The 16,633-nt window shown below is 40.3% G+C and overlaps 1 protein-coding gene across 2 annotated transcripts in view; it reads left to right on the plus strand.

Annotated features, from left to right (window-relative positions):
• LOC126393007 (coiled-coil domain-containing protein 148-like) overlaps window positions 1–16,458 on the plus strand; it is a 43,097-nt gene extending 26,639 nt beyond the window's left edge. For both annotated transcript variants that reach the window (XM_050048831.1, XM_050048829.1), the window contains exons 11-15: window positions 6,168–6,308; window positions 10,163–10,281; window positions 12,409–12,526; window positions 12,718–12,852; window positions 15,979–16,458. In XM_050048831.1, coding sequence (XP_049904788.1) covers window positions 6,168–6,308; window positions 10,163–10,281; window positions 12,409–12,526; window positions 12,718–12,852; window positions 15,979–16,122 — 657 coding nt within the window. In that variant the 3' untranslated portion in view covers window positions 16,123–16,458. The remainder of the gene's footprint in view (window positions 1–6,167; window positions 6,309–10,162; window positions 10,282–12,408; window positions 12,527–12,717; window positions 12,853–15,978) is intronic.
• Window positions 16,459–16,633: the final 175 nt, after the last annotated feature.

Here is a 16,633-nt window from a genome sequence, read left to right on the forward strand (position 1 = left end):
AACCACAGCTCGGCCACACAGAGATGGCTGGCTGGATTCATGTGTCGACACAGATGACATTCCTGATCAAAAAGCAGTTCAGTTTCAGAGTAAGCTCCAGATGTGAAATACAGTAATATAACTGTGGGATGTGTGTGTTGTGAAAAGTAAAAATGAAATGGATAAGTAGTTAACACTTCATGCACGAGATATTCATTCCAGTTTATCACCGAGAGACAGACTCTTCTTCACGAATCATCAGCTATTTGCTCTGCAGTGCTCTGGCTGCTGTAATTAGCAGGCATTGTTCTTGGTGTTACTGTTCATTCAAGCCTTTTATTCTGTCCTTGCTTTCATTTTGCCTCCCACTTACATCTCACTCCCAGGCATCTTTGATGAGCAATTGTGTTTTCCACATTAGTAAATAAAGCCTGGAGGGATAACAGATTGTTGCAACATGCTCAGGTGGGAAAGGGATGAGCAGCCCAACAGGACGAGTGACACAACAATCAAAAGAACAAAGATTTTCATAAGATGGGGAGGGTGTTTTCTTTTAATGCAAAATCTATTTTTTTCATTTCCTGCTCTCCACAGCAATATCAACATCACTGTTAAAGATTAACTTATGCCCGGATGATCTGTGTGCTCCTCATGCAGTACTCAGTGTATTCTCCAGGCACTGTGTTAGCAGATCCCCTGTCACTGAGTGTTAGTGACTAACAAGTACAACTCTTCATCCCTCTGGTGGTCAAATGGACACGGCAGAGTCTCAGTAGTTGAGACAGTGCGTGGGCCACACAGTGTTTCAGCTGACAACTCTCTGAGGAGTTAATTGCTCGAATGTGTATAATTTTTCCTCCTCAAAGTGATGTACCTGTTATGGTCCTCAGGAAAGTTCTTATTGTGCCAGCTGTGGAAGCACAAAGATAATTGCATAGTTTCTTTTTTTTTCATCTCTTAATGGACATTAGTTCTTGTCCCTTTCAAGATTCAGTAAATCTCACGTGTCATTAATGTCACTCAGAGTGGTGCCGCATTTGGAGACGTGGTGCTGTTCTTATAAATACACCACTCATTCTCTCCAGTTTGCCGCTCTAATTCACAGCAATGATATTGGTTCAAGATTAGCATGAGTTCATACCTAATCTGTTTCACTCGTCTGTTATGTATCTAAAGTTTGTCATTAAATGACCTGCAGTGGAAAGTAACAATGACAGCTGCTGCTACACCCCCTGACAGAAGACATCACGATAAGTGTACAGTTATATTAACAAAGGCTTTGAGCAGGCTGCAGTGTGCAGATAAAAAGGCTATCGTTCTTTTGTTATTCTGACATCTCCGCAGTCGTTTCTGTGCTGCCGTGAAAAAGGATGGTGTCCCATTTCCCTTTGAATTCACAGAAAATGAGATTCCAATGACAAATTACTGTAGACTGTACATAATGACCATTTTATTCTCTTTGTGCTCGCTGAAATGCCTTTTCATCTCTGCCTAAACAAGAAAGACGTACAAAATACATTCAGCTGCTGCGGCATTCACAGCGTTCACAGTGGATCAAAGCCATAAAGGTGCATTTCAGTTGGTTCTGTGACCTCAAGTGACCACTGCAATTGAGCTTTAGACTTTTGCTTTATGAGACTTTGGGGGAAAAAACAAAGATAGTGTTATCTGTCACGTTAGTCAAAATATATGCTTCACAGACCCACCCACTAGGTTGTTTACAGACCCCATCTCTCAAGGTTCCAAGCATCAAGCGTGCAGGTATCTTATCTGGGCCAGGCTGGAGTTTGATGGATGGTCTAATTATGTGCACTTGTTTTTCTGTACTTTTTTGTTTAAAATAACAATCCCAAAGCTTTTTTAATTTCATTTTCAGAAGGAGAGAAGACGGGGAATGACATGCAATAAAAGTCCCCAGCCGGACTCAAACCAGAGCTGTTGTAATTACTGTATTTGGGCAGCCCATAGTTTAGAGGCAGCTTTTAGCTATCATGCTCTGAGCTGCTACAGTGTGACGATCTGTGAGCAGAAGAGTTGAAATCTTTTTACATAAACTTAAAACCTACCTGTTCAGCCAGGCTTTTAATGTAGAATTTTTATTGATATTATATTATATACATTATTTTTATTATTTTTTTTACTTTAAATCAATTTTATTGTATTTTATTTTTTATTTTTGTTTTGTCCTTTTCATATATTTTATCTAGCTAGTATCTACTTTTTGTCTTAGTCTTAGTTTTTTTTTTTTTTACTGCCATTATAGCTTTTAAATCTATTTTTTTAGATTTTCATCATTTTCATTGTCTGCATTTGGTCTTTAATTTTTAAAAAGCTTGTTTTGTCTTCTTATCAGTTTTCTGTCTTATTGTCAGTCATCTGTGAAGCACCTTGAACTGCACTAACCCGTATGAGAGGTGCTATACAATCAAAGTTTGATTTGTTTGATTGAACAGGACACCCCAAAATATGGACGATTTAAAATGTGTTTAAACCCTTTATATGCATTATATAGAAGGGGGATAACATTGCCCATTTCTCAATTGTCTATTATTTGTTTTATGCACTATAGGTCCTTTTTTCCTGAGGCCAAAAATAATGTTGCAAGTAAAGATGCCCACAGTGCTCACTAAAGCATTTTAGTAGGTGTCTGTGTAATTTAAGTTGAAACTTGAGTGTGCTCCTGAGGTTTTGTACAGATCTTTTGTTTGCTTGGGGCACCACTAGTTACTGGAATCATTACTGTGACCTTTCACAATCACAACATTATATTACACAAGGCAATATCAGCGGCGACACCATCGGTTGAACAGAGACCCAGTACAGCACCAGGGTAAAGGGACAGTGCAGGCTGGAAAACAGTTTTATGACGGAGGGATAATATTGACACAATGTTGTCACCATCAATACTCTGTCACTACTCAGGATTTCTGGTCACGAAAATTGCATATTGAACCCAGTTTCAGGAAAATAGAGCCCTGAATGTCTGTATGAGAGAACATTTTGATTTCTAAAGCAGAAGCATGTTGCATCTCCAGCCTCAGCACTGTCAAATGGAAGTGGATTAGAGGCTGGATTGTTTAAAGTCCTCTCTCAAACACACAGCTGCCGTCGCTTTTTCTCAGGCGGACATCAAGTATGATTGACTTGATGATACCGCTGGTGCTAATGTGTGTGAGACCATGTTAATTTGCAGTTCATTTCTTCTGGGATTTCTAAGCTCTCCGCTGATAGATCTGTGAATCCGTCTGCCCAGTCGGAATGCAACACTCTAATACCCGGCACGCCGCAGAGAGGCTGCTACATAACGAACCTGTCACTCATTCCTTTGCAAATGTTGCACTGTGTGTGTGTGTGTGTGTGTGTGTGTGTGTGTGTGTGTGTGTGTGTATGTGATAAGTTTGGACTGTCTGTTTCCAGATGTCTAGCTGGGTGAGTGAAGATTGCCTTCTCCGCGAGCACGTGAACACAGTTTTAGGAGTGAAATATTTGTCAGTGTTCTGTCAAGACAATGTGTCTCCATGTATGGTGATTACCATATTCTCAGACATGTGTACACACGCTTAGTTTCATAAACACCCTTCAGACTTAACTGGATAATAACATAAATCCCCAGTCATCCAATTGCTTTTCTTTGCATTGTAGTTTCATACACTGGTTCTTACCCTGAGGGTCCTGACCCCCATAAAAAAAATAATACAGTTGACCTATATCTCAGCATTTCATTCATTTCTGTGCAGACAACTAAATGAAAATGTAATTTAGGGTTTAGTTCATTATTCAAGATATAAACTCTCACAGGATAAGGGCATGATGAAGACCTGAACTCAAGCTATATTCACAGAGCCTTCACTCTCTGCTAAACCTTTCTCCTGCAGAGCTAATAGTACAAACATCAGAGAGAGGAAAACACTGAATTTGTCAAATAAAGCCTATTAAGTATGAATGACTGTTAAAAAAAATACAAATAAATAATAAACAATACTGAGAATTGTATATAAAGTTCATAGAAATAACAGAAAACTTATCAAGATGTGATAGTCACAGGAAATAATCTGCTCAAAATTCATCCAAATCACTCGTTTCATAGACAGTTCCTGCAGTTGTGTTTACTGTTTGGGTTACCTGTACAGTTGTTCATTAGTTGTTCATCAGTTGTTCTGTACTGTTATTATTATACATTAAATATAATATGAAATACCCAATAAATGTTAAGTGCTATATCGTAGGCAACTGGAGTTTCTTGAAGACGTTTCACCTTTCATCGAAGAAGCTTCTTCAGTTGGATGAGAGGTGAAACTTCTTCAAGAAACTCAGCAGTCCAGCTGCCTATAGCACTTTATATAACCATGACCTGGATGACTGAGAATAGAAAAGGGGTCCCTTAAAGTTTAAGGAAGAAGGCTGGGAATCACTTGCTTAATACATTTAAAAGGGACCTATTTTGCTTTTCCTTATTTTCTGTCATAAATATATATAATGTTATGTGGTGAGATGTTAATATTAAACGTGGCCAAAGTTTTAGATAATGAGGTAGACGTATGTAAAGGTAATCCCTGTGAGGAAAAACACAGACGTCAGACCGTTCTGAATTCTCTGTTTTCAATGTTTTTTCAGGACAAGCTGACGTCAGCTTGTGACAGATTTGTTTAAAAGGTCATCTGCTCCAGGCACACTGCTGCGTCCCGATTCGCATGCTTTTTCTTTTTACGTTTATTAGGTACTTTAGCTGTCCTTGAAAACTATCTACTGTTGCATGCAGCATGCACACAATTGGGACATACTTGACCCTCTTACTCATATATTCGTTATATCCGTAGAGATAAAACAAAACAAAACCCAGAGAGCTCTGATGTTGTTTTTTTTGCAATAAATAATAACTGCATGCATTGTAGGTTCCAACATATTATATTCAGTGAAATTACAGAACTTATACATTTTTCTCTCATTGTTATTTAATACTTAAGCCTTTTTGTTGGTGGTTATATTTATTATTTTATATTCAATTAAACATTTATTATTTCTATTATTCCTATTATTACTGTTAGCCTGGTCATCACTCACTTGAATGCACTGTCATCCATCATTGCGGCTTCTTACAGCTGTCAATCAGCTGTCAACCTTTTTTTTCATCTCAGTTAATCTGACATATCTTTCACTGCACAGAGGATTGTGGGTCAGAATAGCCAGAAAAGCATGCTGGCTTGCAAAATCCAACCGGATGTCGTAGAGCATCCTGATACTTTTTGGATACTACTACATTTGGCATACTATGTATTGGGACATACTCAATAGTCTATATATCTTCTATATAGTATGGTAGTATGGGTATTGGAACGCACAGTAAGTAGCCTACACTGCTACATAAATCTACATGCTAACATCAGGGAAATGTGTAATATTGCTAAAGTTGATAAATTCTCCCTGATTTCAGATGATATTCCTGCTAGAACATGTCAGGTTGTGCAGGTTGTTTGTCTAGAAGCTTTTATTGGAGATTTTTCACGGTAGAAAGTGCCGCCATACACCATTACAGCCATTCCCCGGCTGTAATGTCAGTGCAAAGACTCAGAGAAATGGAAGACCTGGAAACGTTGACCATTCAGAGCAGGCTGGGCTCCTATAGGAGGGAGGCTCAAAGAGACAGGTGCTAGACACACATTTCAGACAGAGGGTGAATACAGCTGTTCCAGCACAGAGTGTGTGAGGACAATAAAGTGTTTTTTTTTAACATTAAAGAATGTAAACATGTTTCAGTAGAAACCCAAAATACAAGTATGAACCTGAAAATGACCATAATAGGTCTCCTTTAAACTAAAAGTTCCTGCTCTGAATCTTTATAGTTTAAAAGGTGCATAAACATCTAGGTGAAAATATCCCAGTTTTTCTTTCTGGAGTTATATATGATACCTGCCCTAAGTTGCTGCATAAGGACAGCACTGTTATAGGGCTCAAACACAAGGGGTTTCTTTATTATTCAATGCTCTGATGGGTCCCGAGGTGATCTAACGCAATGTGTGAAAAGAAGTTTTGACACCTTTTCGAAAGTTCACGCCACACGTTGGCACCATGACAGTGGGGCACAGCTGGTCGTCTCCCTGTGAGTGATTCTTTGAAGACAGCTGTTCACGGACGATAAGCTGCTTTTTTTTTTGTTTCTCCCCTGTGTGTATTTGCACATGTGTTTGTAGCTGCAGCAGTGGCGGGCCCAGCAGGAGGAGGTGGCGAAGCTGGAGGCGGCTATAGCTGCTAGACAACAAGAGGAGGAAGAGGCGCGGCTAAAGAGGCAGCAGGAGAAGGGGGCCGCCATCAGATCACAGCACAAAGAAAAAGTAAACATCATCACACTTGTCACAGTGAATGTGTCAGTTTCTTCCTGCAGCACGTCCTTAATTTCAACATTCATGCATATGAGTTTGTACAGTCACATTTCATTTCATTTTCATTTGTGTGATTTCCCACATTTAAGGTGTGTTATCATGGAAAGACAAGTTACACGTACGTTTATAAAAACATGTGTTATGCTCAAACCTAGTTGAGTTAAACATTAGTGTATAAAGAAGTCTCCATAAAGAGGTCTTATTACAGGAGATATTCTCTCTGGGTGACAGATGGTATTTTTTAATCTTGTGCTCAGCATCCTTTTATGTTGTAAACATAACTTATTACCTTGTGCATACGAGTTCATCTTGAGGGAAAAAGCAAGATAATCAACTATAAATGCATATGTTTTCTTTTATGATGCAGCTTCCTCCACAGGAATAAGCTGCTGTATAATTTAATGGACAATAGGTGTAGATGGGTGAGGCTTGGATGAATGTTTATCCATCTCAAGAGTTATACTGGCTCAGATGGATCCTGAGCCCTGTGCACACAAATAGCAATGATTTCACAGAAAAGAAAGTACATCTCAAAAGCACCAAATTATATGTGTCATGACAGCTCATGCTAAAAAATCTTTTGGTGTGTGTATGAATGACTTCTAACAGAAAGTAATATGGCTGAATAGCACTGAAAGAACTATTGGAAAGGAAATGCAGCTCTCCCAAACTTCTACACACTTTTTAATAACTTGTTTGCATTAGATAAATAAACACACACTGGGACATCAGGAGCTCTGTACGGAATAAACCATGCTATATTTCCTTATTACAGTGCTCTCACAGTCATGAAATTCCCGGAGAATTATAGAATTAGAAAAACTGTTTTCAGGGCTTTAGTTTAGTTTAGATAATTTAAGAAGGGACACCGCACATTAATAAATACACATGGTATAAAAATGCCAGAATTAGCCAAAAGGCTATTATTCATCTGTGGTCCCTTGGCCCAAATGTTACACAAGGCTACCTAAGGTCATGTTTATACGAAAATGACGGAAACGGAATCGTTTCTCATTTTGGTTTTGAAAAAAGTTCCATGATCTGACGATGATGACAATCTGCAAAAATGACCAAAAACGCGGTGGTGTAAATGCCAGGCCAGTAGTTGGCAGTGTGACTTTGTAATGAAACAACACACGCCTGCACACTGTACATGCGCTTTCTGCTACAGAGCGGTGATGTACAAAATGGCAACCGTTGGGGCGTCGGTGGCTTAGTGGTAGAGCAGGCGCCCCATTTACAAGGCTGTTGCTGCAGCGGCCCAGGTTGGACTCCAGCCTGTGGCCCTTTGCTGCATGTCACTCCCTCTCTCTCCCCCTTTCACACTTGTCTGTCCTATGAAATAAAGGCTAAAAATGCCCCCAAAAAATATCTAAGAAAAAAAAAAAAAAAAAAAAGGCAACCTCACGAATGTTTGTCTGGACAAACAACGAAGGGGAGTTGCTACAGTAAATCTACACTTTGCTGGAGAAGTGTTGATAAATTCAGTGGGGTGAGCAACACAAACAGAGCCCAGGAGGCCGCCATTGTTGTTGTGATGGTCGACTTTCTCGTGCATGCCTAGACTGGAACCATAATGCGCATGTGCAGAAAGTCTCCGTTTTCAGAGGAACTGCATATTGCAAGTTGAAATCGTTGTCGTAAAAACAGGACCTAAAAAACAATAAAGCACAAAAAACAAACAAACAAAAGACAAAAAAGAGCTCAGAGTTTAAAAGACTTAATTGAACACATCAACAAGAAGTGATTTTAACTTGATTTTTTTAGTCACAAGAATGTAACGATCATCAAATGTGAGATTCAGTGCTAAAACTTGAGGCAAGGAGACTGCAGAGGAAGATGGCAGCACACTAGCGGAGCTCCTGATAACCATCGGTTAACTTCATAAATTTGGAAACATACACTTCACTGGTAACAGTGGTTGGGTATGACGGTACCTGAATCACCAAGGTTATGCCTTATGGAGGACCAAACAGAGTTACCAAACGTATCAAAACGCGACCTTGTTGTGATAATTGTTGGACTACAGTACTGTCGGTTTGTATCAATTTGACTGAATGGATAATAAAAAATTTGAATTCCAAATGCAATATAAAAGGACATACAATTTTTAAAAGCGCTAGAGGCAGTGGTGACAAATTTCCACATAGAACAACACTGCAATACAAGCAGGACATATCATTAGCAGCAGCAGAAGAGTTTAGTGCTTACATGTGTATGTATTAATCATCCATTGTTTTAACTGATCACTGAAAGATCTATACGCATTTAGTTCTCTGATATGAATTGAAATTACATGTCACTCTCTTGAACCTCTTACAGAGATGGTACCTAGACCCTAGCGTTTCCACCGCAAACAGCACCCTTAAATGTGGGTGGGTTTGTTGTCACTGCTCCGTCCAGCACTCACTGTATTTCTTCATTACCAGTGGCACCTATGAAATCTGCCCTTTGTTTATCATCTACAGAACAAGGTTGCACGCCAACATTTTCAGAACAAAATAAAATAGGCTGCAGTGAGAGTCTCTCTCTCTCTATGGGATATTCAAAAATAGCAGGTTTGTGCATTTAGTCCTTCCAAGGCAAGCTCGGGGGTTAGTGTTGCCGGAGTCCACAGGAACAACACTCCGCCACACTTTTTTTTTCTGTGAGTAAGGATTGGAATATATGCAGCTATATAAACTATACATCAATAAATCTGCGTACATTAGGGTTTCAACTGCAGGACAAGCAAATGGAAAGTCATTGATATATAAAATGAACAAGCGTGGACCAAGAATAGACCCTTGTGGGACACCATTACACAACTGCACTGGCTCAGAGCTATGATTATTTATGGAGACTGATTGAGACCAGTTGGTAAGGTATGATTCCACACATTTCACTGCACCTTTAGAGAAATTAAATTTGGATAGCTTCGTGAAGAGAACTTTGTGATTGACAGTATCAGAAGCTTTCCTGAGGACAAGAATTACAGCACCTACAACACCACCCTGATCAAGCAAGGATTTTAGTTTCTCTATAAAGAGACAATTTGCCATCTCTGTTAAGTGTTTAACTCTGAAGCCAAATTGCATTGGGTGGAGAGACAGTCTAGTGTGCTATGCCCCATGTACATGGATTGTGCCCTATGATAGCCATATAGGCCTACCTATTTTAAAGTACTTAAATAAAGTCATGGAAATGGGATGAAATATTATGGAAAAGTTACGGAAAAGTTTTGAAAATTCATTGGTAAAGATGTGTGGGAACCCTCATATTATAAAGTTTTCGATGTATGGCAGATCAAATTACACGTCAAGGCATCAACTTGCCTCGAATTTGTGGCTACACTGAAGGTTTTAATCGTGGGCACACATGGAGATCAAATTGAAAGCATATGTTGTAACAGTTATCTGGGTATTTTGATCATTTAATTTAGTTAGTCCTCACAGGTACAATAACTCCACTGTGTGCGTGTGTGTGTGTGTGTGTGTGTGTGTGTGTGTGTGTCTGACTGTTTAATTAACTCTCTCCTCAGGGGTCTGCTCAGAGAGCATGGTCAACTTGAGACACTCTCTGATTAATGAGAGCATTTAGGCTGCATTGGATTCCATATAATTTAGCACAATAGTCTGCCAGACATTGAAATATCATCTCATTCTTTTTATTTACACTTATCTGATTCCTGCTCTGTCACAATCAATAGGACATGACGATCCTAAGAGTTCTATGGGAGTCGAAACTAGTGCGAGCGTGGCTACTGTTCTTGCGGCTCTTGTTAACTTTTTGTCGTTATTCTTTGTAAATTGTTGTTTTTCCCCCAGGTCAGGCAGTTTTATTTAAGGCAGCAGGAGAGGAGGGAGATGCTGGAGCAGAGGGATCAAGAGAGACTTGCTAATCTGAGGAGCGTCATGGAAGAACAGGCAAGGCGAGATAAAGAGAGGTAAGTGTTGCACCATGGGACCTTGAGTTTTCAAAGAGATGTTAAAAGAGTTGCCGAAAGATAATCCAGAGAATACATTATTTGCCATTACAAGCATGTCATGACGTGTGTTTACCTTTTTGATTATGGGCTTACAACCTCTTACGCTTTCAGATGTACTACAAATACATGTTTATGTGTGGTACTAATGTAGCCAATATCGACCTTACTTTTCTCTTGTGATGTAACAGCTATATTACAATTACTAACACGACAGTCCGCCGTGTCAAATTACTCCTCAAGAGCTTTGTCAAGTCTGAAAAAAAATTAACCCTGATGATTTCTCCAGGGTTATCTGGGCATGGGCTTAAAATACTACAAGAGTTTAACAGAAAGTCACAAACTGGTTATGTGGAGGGTCTGATAAAAAGATGCTGTTGGTTGCATTTTAGGAAGTACAGGATTAAGCATTTTTGAACTGACCCACACTGGGGACTAAAAGTCAGGATTCCTTGGCCTCTGCTGCTTCAATTTTAACCAGTCTTTTTTAAATCTGTCCATTATGAGTCACCCAACTTTATGAAATGCAAAAAATTTTTCTTGAATATTCCTTCAAGACTAAGGGAGACTGATGACAGCACCTCAGGTCAAAATACTTCCTGGATTGCACTGAACATTACAGACTGAATCTGAAGGTGAATTTGACCTTTAACCCCTTTACAAGTCATGATCTAATTAGCATTATTTCTAACGTTCTGATGCAGTTCCCAAAGTTTCCAAAGATGTCAAATATGATTTTTTAAAATGAATCTACTGTGAAATGATCCATCTGATGGAACGGTGCAGCCATCAAAAACATGTTTGAATATTTCCCTCAGTGGAAACATTAAGTTGATACTTTATATATAAAGACATCAGAAGGTGTGGAATTATACAATGTCAATTACCCAGCGTGTTACTGTGAGTTCATGTAAGAAACTTTTTTTTCCCCCTTATACCTCCAAGGTGAACGGAGAATCCAAAAAAGGCAAAGATTCTTGATTAATTGAAGTCATAGGGGGCCACAAATGACAACAGCAAAACTGTATCAAAACATCTGTTTACAAACCCTCACACAGCTCATGCAGTATAATCCAAGTCTCATTTATCCAGTCATATGCTCAGTACTCCCCAAGCACATGCATTTTCGCTAAAGGGTTACAATGTAAGACACTTCCGACTATACCGGTAGCACACTCTGAGCGTGCCTTAGCATGTGCATGGGTTTGAACTCTGTTTGAGTTCCAACACACATGCCTGCCCAGGTATGGTACTTGGCCGTGCTGAGATTGTTTGTGAGCATACGACCGGATAAATGAGACCTGTATTATACTGGACATGTTGTGTGAGAGTTTGTTAACACATGTTTTGATACAGTTTTGCTGTTGAACTCTGCTCCCTTTTACCTCAATTCATGAAGTATGTTGACCGTTTTTCTTCTCCATTCACCTTGGAGGCATGCAAAAAATGATTATTTTGCAGGTGAAGTATTCCTTTAAGGGGAAATACAATGGGAAAGAGGAAGTGTTGTATTTGGTAACTCCAGATTAACTCAACTTCATTGCTTTTAAAAGCATCTTAACAGCAGCTGAAAATCTTGTTTTTGTTGACAGCTAAAGGTTTAACACCTCACTTTGCTGCAGTGATGTGCAAGTGTTTTGCCAGAATGTGTCATACATCATTGATGGGTGTGGTTACAGGTTGCAATTCACTTGAACCTTTCGCCCTCAGGCTGCAGTGAAACATTGTATTTTAGCCTGGTGTTAAATTACTCTTAAAAATAGAGGATTCTGGGCTTAAAAGACCCAGATTGGTGCGATTTGCTGCGCATTTCTCTGCAGACACTCACAAAGACTGGCATTAATACCAGATAATGGTGTTGACTTTGGCTGTGAGAATGAACTCAGGCAGGAATGAGAACAGGAATCATGGGGGGCTGAGAAAGAGATAAAAACAGATGATGGGAGAGGAGCTGCTCTCTGGCAGCTCCATAAAACCCTCCACAGCCCGGAGGCCTGCTGTGTCAGGAGCGATAGGTAATGTTGGTTGTGGCAGAGGAAGAGAGGGGCTGCTCAGGTCTGATGTCCACACCCTCTGTGCTGCCTCTAGGGTGCAGTTTCGGGCAGAGATGTTGCAGCGGCGAAAGGAGGAGAGAGAGGCGTGGGAGCTTGAGCGGCAGAGAGAAGAGGAAGAGAAACAGCATCGTCTGGAGGTCCTCAGAAACCAGGTGGATCATTATCTACTCTTAACATTTTAAACCACTCACATTTTCTTTGTCAGTTGAAATGACCCATGAGGGAAGACTTGGACTCATCTTTATCTGAGTGGAGGCATCACTGCCACCCTATGGCAGTAAATAAAAAGACAATTGTATATGTTATCCCTATATTCAATGTTTCTCTTTCCTATTTATCTTAGGTTGGGGTGGTGGCAGAGGCAGACCCAGAGAGGATGATGGCAGATACAGAAGCCTGGAGGAGTCGACAATTGAATGTAAAGGAGTTTGAGCTCCAAAGGCCTCTCTACAGTATTAACACGTACACAGACACACAGGTGAGGCATGATAACAGCTTTTGTTCATATCATTACAAAAGCTCTTCAGCTCCATGGTCTTTTGCCCCAAGCCACTTATCTATGTGTGTTACATATTATGGGCCTATGTGGCCTCTCTCCCCTGTTTCCTCAACAATATTTAGCCGATTACAGCAGTGATTCTCAAAGTAGGGTCCGGGGACCCCCAGGGGTCAGTGGCAGTCTGCCAGGGGGTCCGTGAAAAGTTTTAAGATGTATTCATTTAAGCTACAGCCACACTAATACAGTTTCATTAAAAAATGCATAACTATTGCAGTGTTTACAATCAGTGTCCGCACTTTTGGAACCCCTAAAACAGAGACCCTTGAAAACGGGGTTGCGTTTTATTCTGGAAAGGTGGAAACGCCGACTTCTGAAAAGCGAAGATGCAGACACTCATGTTTGCGTTCCGATTGGATCTTAGCAGTCAAAACGTGTCAAACCAAATACTGTATTATAGCTAGGTCTACATTCCTTTTGTGATTTCATCCTTCTTGTGTGTGACAGGACTGCTTCACAGAGGTGTGGACTCAAGTGCACAATTCAGGAGACGGTTCAGTGACTAACCAAAAGTCTTTACGTAGCAAATGGATACAGTACACAAGCAGGCAGTCAGACGATCCAAAAGGGCAAAGCAAAAAACGAGGTCAAAAAACGTGAGCAAGGATCAAAAACCAGGAACACTAAGACTAGGAAAATACTGGGACGCTTGACACTACGTACAAAGACCAGTTGGCACAAGAAGCAGAGAGCACACAGACTAAATACACAAGGGAAGCAGGGATAACTGGACACAGGTGAAACAAATCAGGGCGAGGGAGACAATTAGAGAAGTACACGAGGGCAGGAAGTGGGGATCTGAAACGAGAGCAGACGTGAGTAACAAAATAAAACAAGAAATGAATCTAGATAATGTAAACAATTAAAAACATGACCTAGGTAGCTTAACAAGCCATGACAGTGTGGGTAACATTACTTCTTCATCATTGCCAAAGCTTCCTCTGGTGAAGGACAATGCTCCCGGTACAGCTCTAATATGCTGCCTTACAGGGGCGTAGCACCAAATCCCTTTCTTTCTTGTTCCATGTCTTTCATTTCTTTTTTTGAAACCCAGATATTGAGCATAGTGTTAGTTCAGGCGGGACATGATGTCAAGCTCAGCTCACATCCCAGCTACATTAGCTGATCTCAAACAGCCCAATCAACTGATGGAGCAGCTGATTGATGGAAGGGAGTCAGCTGATAGATCACATGATTCCTTCCTATGCAACCAGTGGGCGAATCTCATTCAGGGCACCCTATTTAAACTGCTCTGGCCTGCCTACTCTTGCTGCTTCCTCTGCAAGCCGCTTTGCAACCTGCCTCCACCCCAACTCCTCCTTTTCATGCTGTGTCGGACTTATCAGTGTAATTTCTGTTTGTCATTGATGCTGGCTCTGTTCTGTTCCCAGGGGGTCTTTGCTACTGCTCTCCCTGACTTAGGCTTTCCATGTAGGCGCATGGAAGGGCAGGAAAGGTGTGCTCTCTCTGCTTTGGATTTCAATGTAGGCGCATAGAAGGGCAGGGAGGTTTGCTCTCTCTGCCTCAGGCTTTTCTTGTTTGCACATGGAAGGGCAGAGAGGTATGCTCTCTCCACATAGGCTGGTGTAAGAGGCTTTCTGCGTAGGCCTGAGGAAAGGCAGAGAGGCCCCAGAACAGAGCCATACTGCCATATATAATACTGCAAATGGAAATAAAGTTTTCTCTGTCTAAAGTGTTTCGAACTGAATTCCCTTTTTTGGTGAAAGGGATGACAGTGTGCACTGGTGCCCAGCAGCATAATGAGCACCACTTGGGTCAAGCTGCATAAAGAGATGAATCCTAGTGCAGTGGTAGATTAAACCATTTTGTGCCTTTGAGGGTTGAGAGGTTCCTCAGAGAGCTTCCACTGTTTTTGTTTTTTTTATACAAAGTTCAGTCTCTCAACCGATTTATTCAGTCGATTTAGTTAGGGCACTAATTACTTAGAAAAAGAAAATTACAAACAAAACCAAACTTTTCATTTCCAGCTTTTTAAGGGCCCCCCTTCCACTGGGGCACTGGGTAATCAGTCTAACTTTACCCCCCTCTACCATGCATCTGTCGAGGTGTTTGCTTTGCAGCAACTCTCAGTCTGGTTTGTGCCGCCTTTACTGCCTTATACTCACGTGTTACTTTCAGAAACAGCTCCACCTCAAGCAAAGAAATCTCTGGTCATACTTTTTGCCATCTCCGTAGAGTTGACAATTTACTTCCTTTTTACATCAACATGCCCAGTGTACATGAGTGGTCATATGATGTGCGTTTTTAAACTGCCTTTTTTTTAAAAAAAAAAAAAAAAGAAAATATATGAAGGTAGATGTTGTCTTAAATTATCATGACATCAGTTTTTTAACAAAAGGCTCCATAGTTTAACAAATGATACTTACATTTTTAAATCTATAATAGTTCCTAGATTACTTTCCAAACTAACAAATCTATAACTCTTAGAATCTGCAAATGTTTTTAGTATGTCTAATATCTTTCTAATACATATCTCTTGTGTTGTTTTTTCACATAACTGAGATTGTAAAAGTGTGATGACTCCAAGGGGACCCCCTACTATCCTGTAGGGGGTCCTTGGCTGGAAAAAAAGGAGAATCACTGCTTTACATAATGTTTCGTTTCATGTTGGGTGAGACTGACCAGTGACCCATGCAGTGCGGCAAAATTGTGCAAGCTGCTTGGCTGGTCAATCAATGTTTGTGCTCATGTCACAGACTTGTGTACACAGCCTTGATCTCAGGGCAACCCAAGCAGGTCAGTGTACTATAGTCTGTGTGTGTGTGTGTGTGTGTCTGAGTGTGTCATCATGGTTAGTATTTGCTTATTGCGTAACCCTGGCAATGACTAACGATTGTCGTGCTGTGCAAATCTTCTCCTCCAATACCAAACCATGAAGGATTTGTGATCAATCGTGTTTCAAGTGTTAAATGCACAGAAACCATAACAAACAAACAATGCTAACATAGTGGGTGTTGACCTAGCGTGTAACAGCTGGTTATGTATTATTTACTATGTTTTTTTGTTTTTTTAACATCTGTTTTCCAGATTGTGTCTGATCCAAGAGTGCGGGTTGAGCAGGCTCTGCGGGAGGCTGGTCTGCAACACAGCCAGTATGCCAAACAGGTCTTGTCTGTTCTCACGCCCCCTAAACCACCCAGACGAGACACCAAATCCATACTCAAATTCTGACCAGGGGCTTGTTTGGGGTCACATTATTAAGTCCAACCTTTGCTCTAGTATTGAGCATCACATTAAATGTAAATAATTAATTAATAAGACACACATGTAAGAATCATATTCACAGTTGGACACATCACAAAAGCTGCTGTGCTACAGTATTGACCACCAAGTGACACAGTGCAATTACTATTATTGACTTTTATTGAAGGTTTTATACTCTACAGCACCTTGTGAGAAATCATACAGTATCACAGTGATGATAAACATGCACCTCCAACAAATGAAAACGACCTCTCTGCACATTTATCAATACTTATTGACCAATTACAGTGGTGTGAAAAAGTGTTTGCCCCCTTCCTGATTTCTTACTTTTTTGCATGTTTTCCACACTTAAATGTTTCAGATCATCAAACAAATTTAAACATTAGTCAAAGATAACACAAGTAAACACAAAATGCAGTTTTGAAATGAAGGGTTTTATTAATGAGGAAGAAAAAAATCCAAAGCTACATGGCCCTGT

This window comes from Epinephelus moara, chromosome 7 (genome assembly GCF_006386435.1).
Source record: "Epinephelus moara isolate mb chromosome 7, YSFRI_EMoa_1.0, whole genome shotgun sequence".
NCBI classification, from domain to species: Eukaryota; Metazoa; Chordata; class Actinopteri; order Perciformes; family Serranidae; genus Epinephelus; species Epinephelus moara.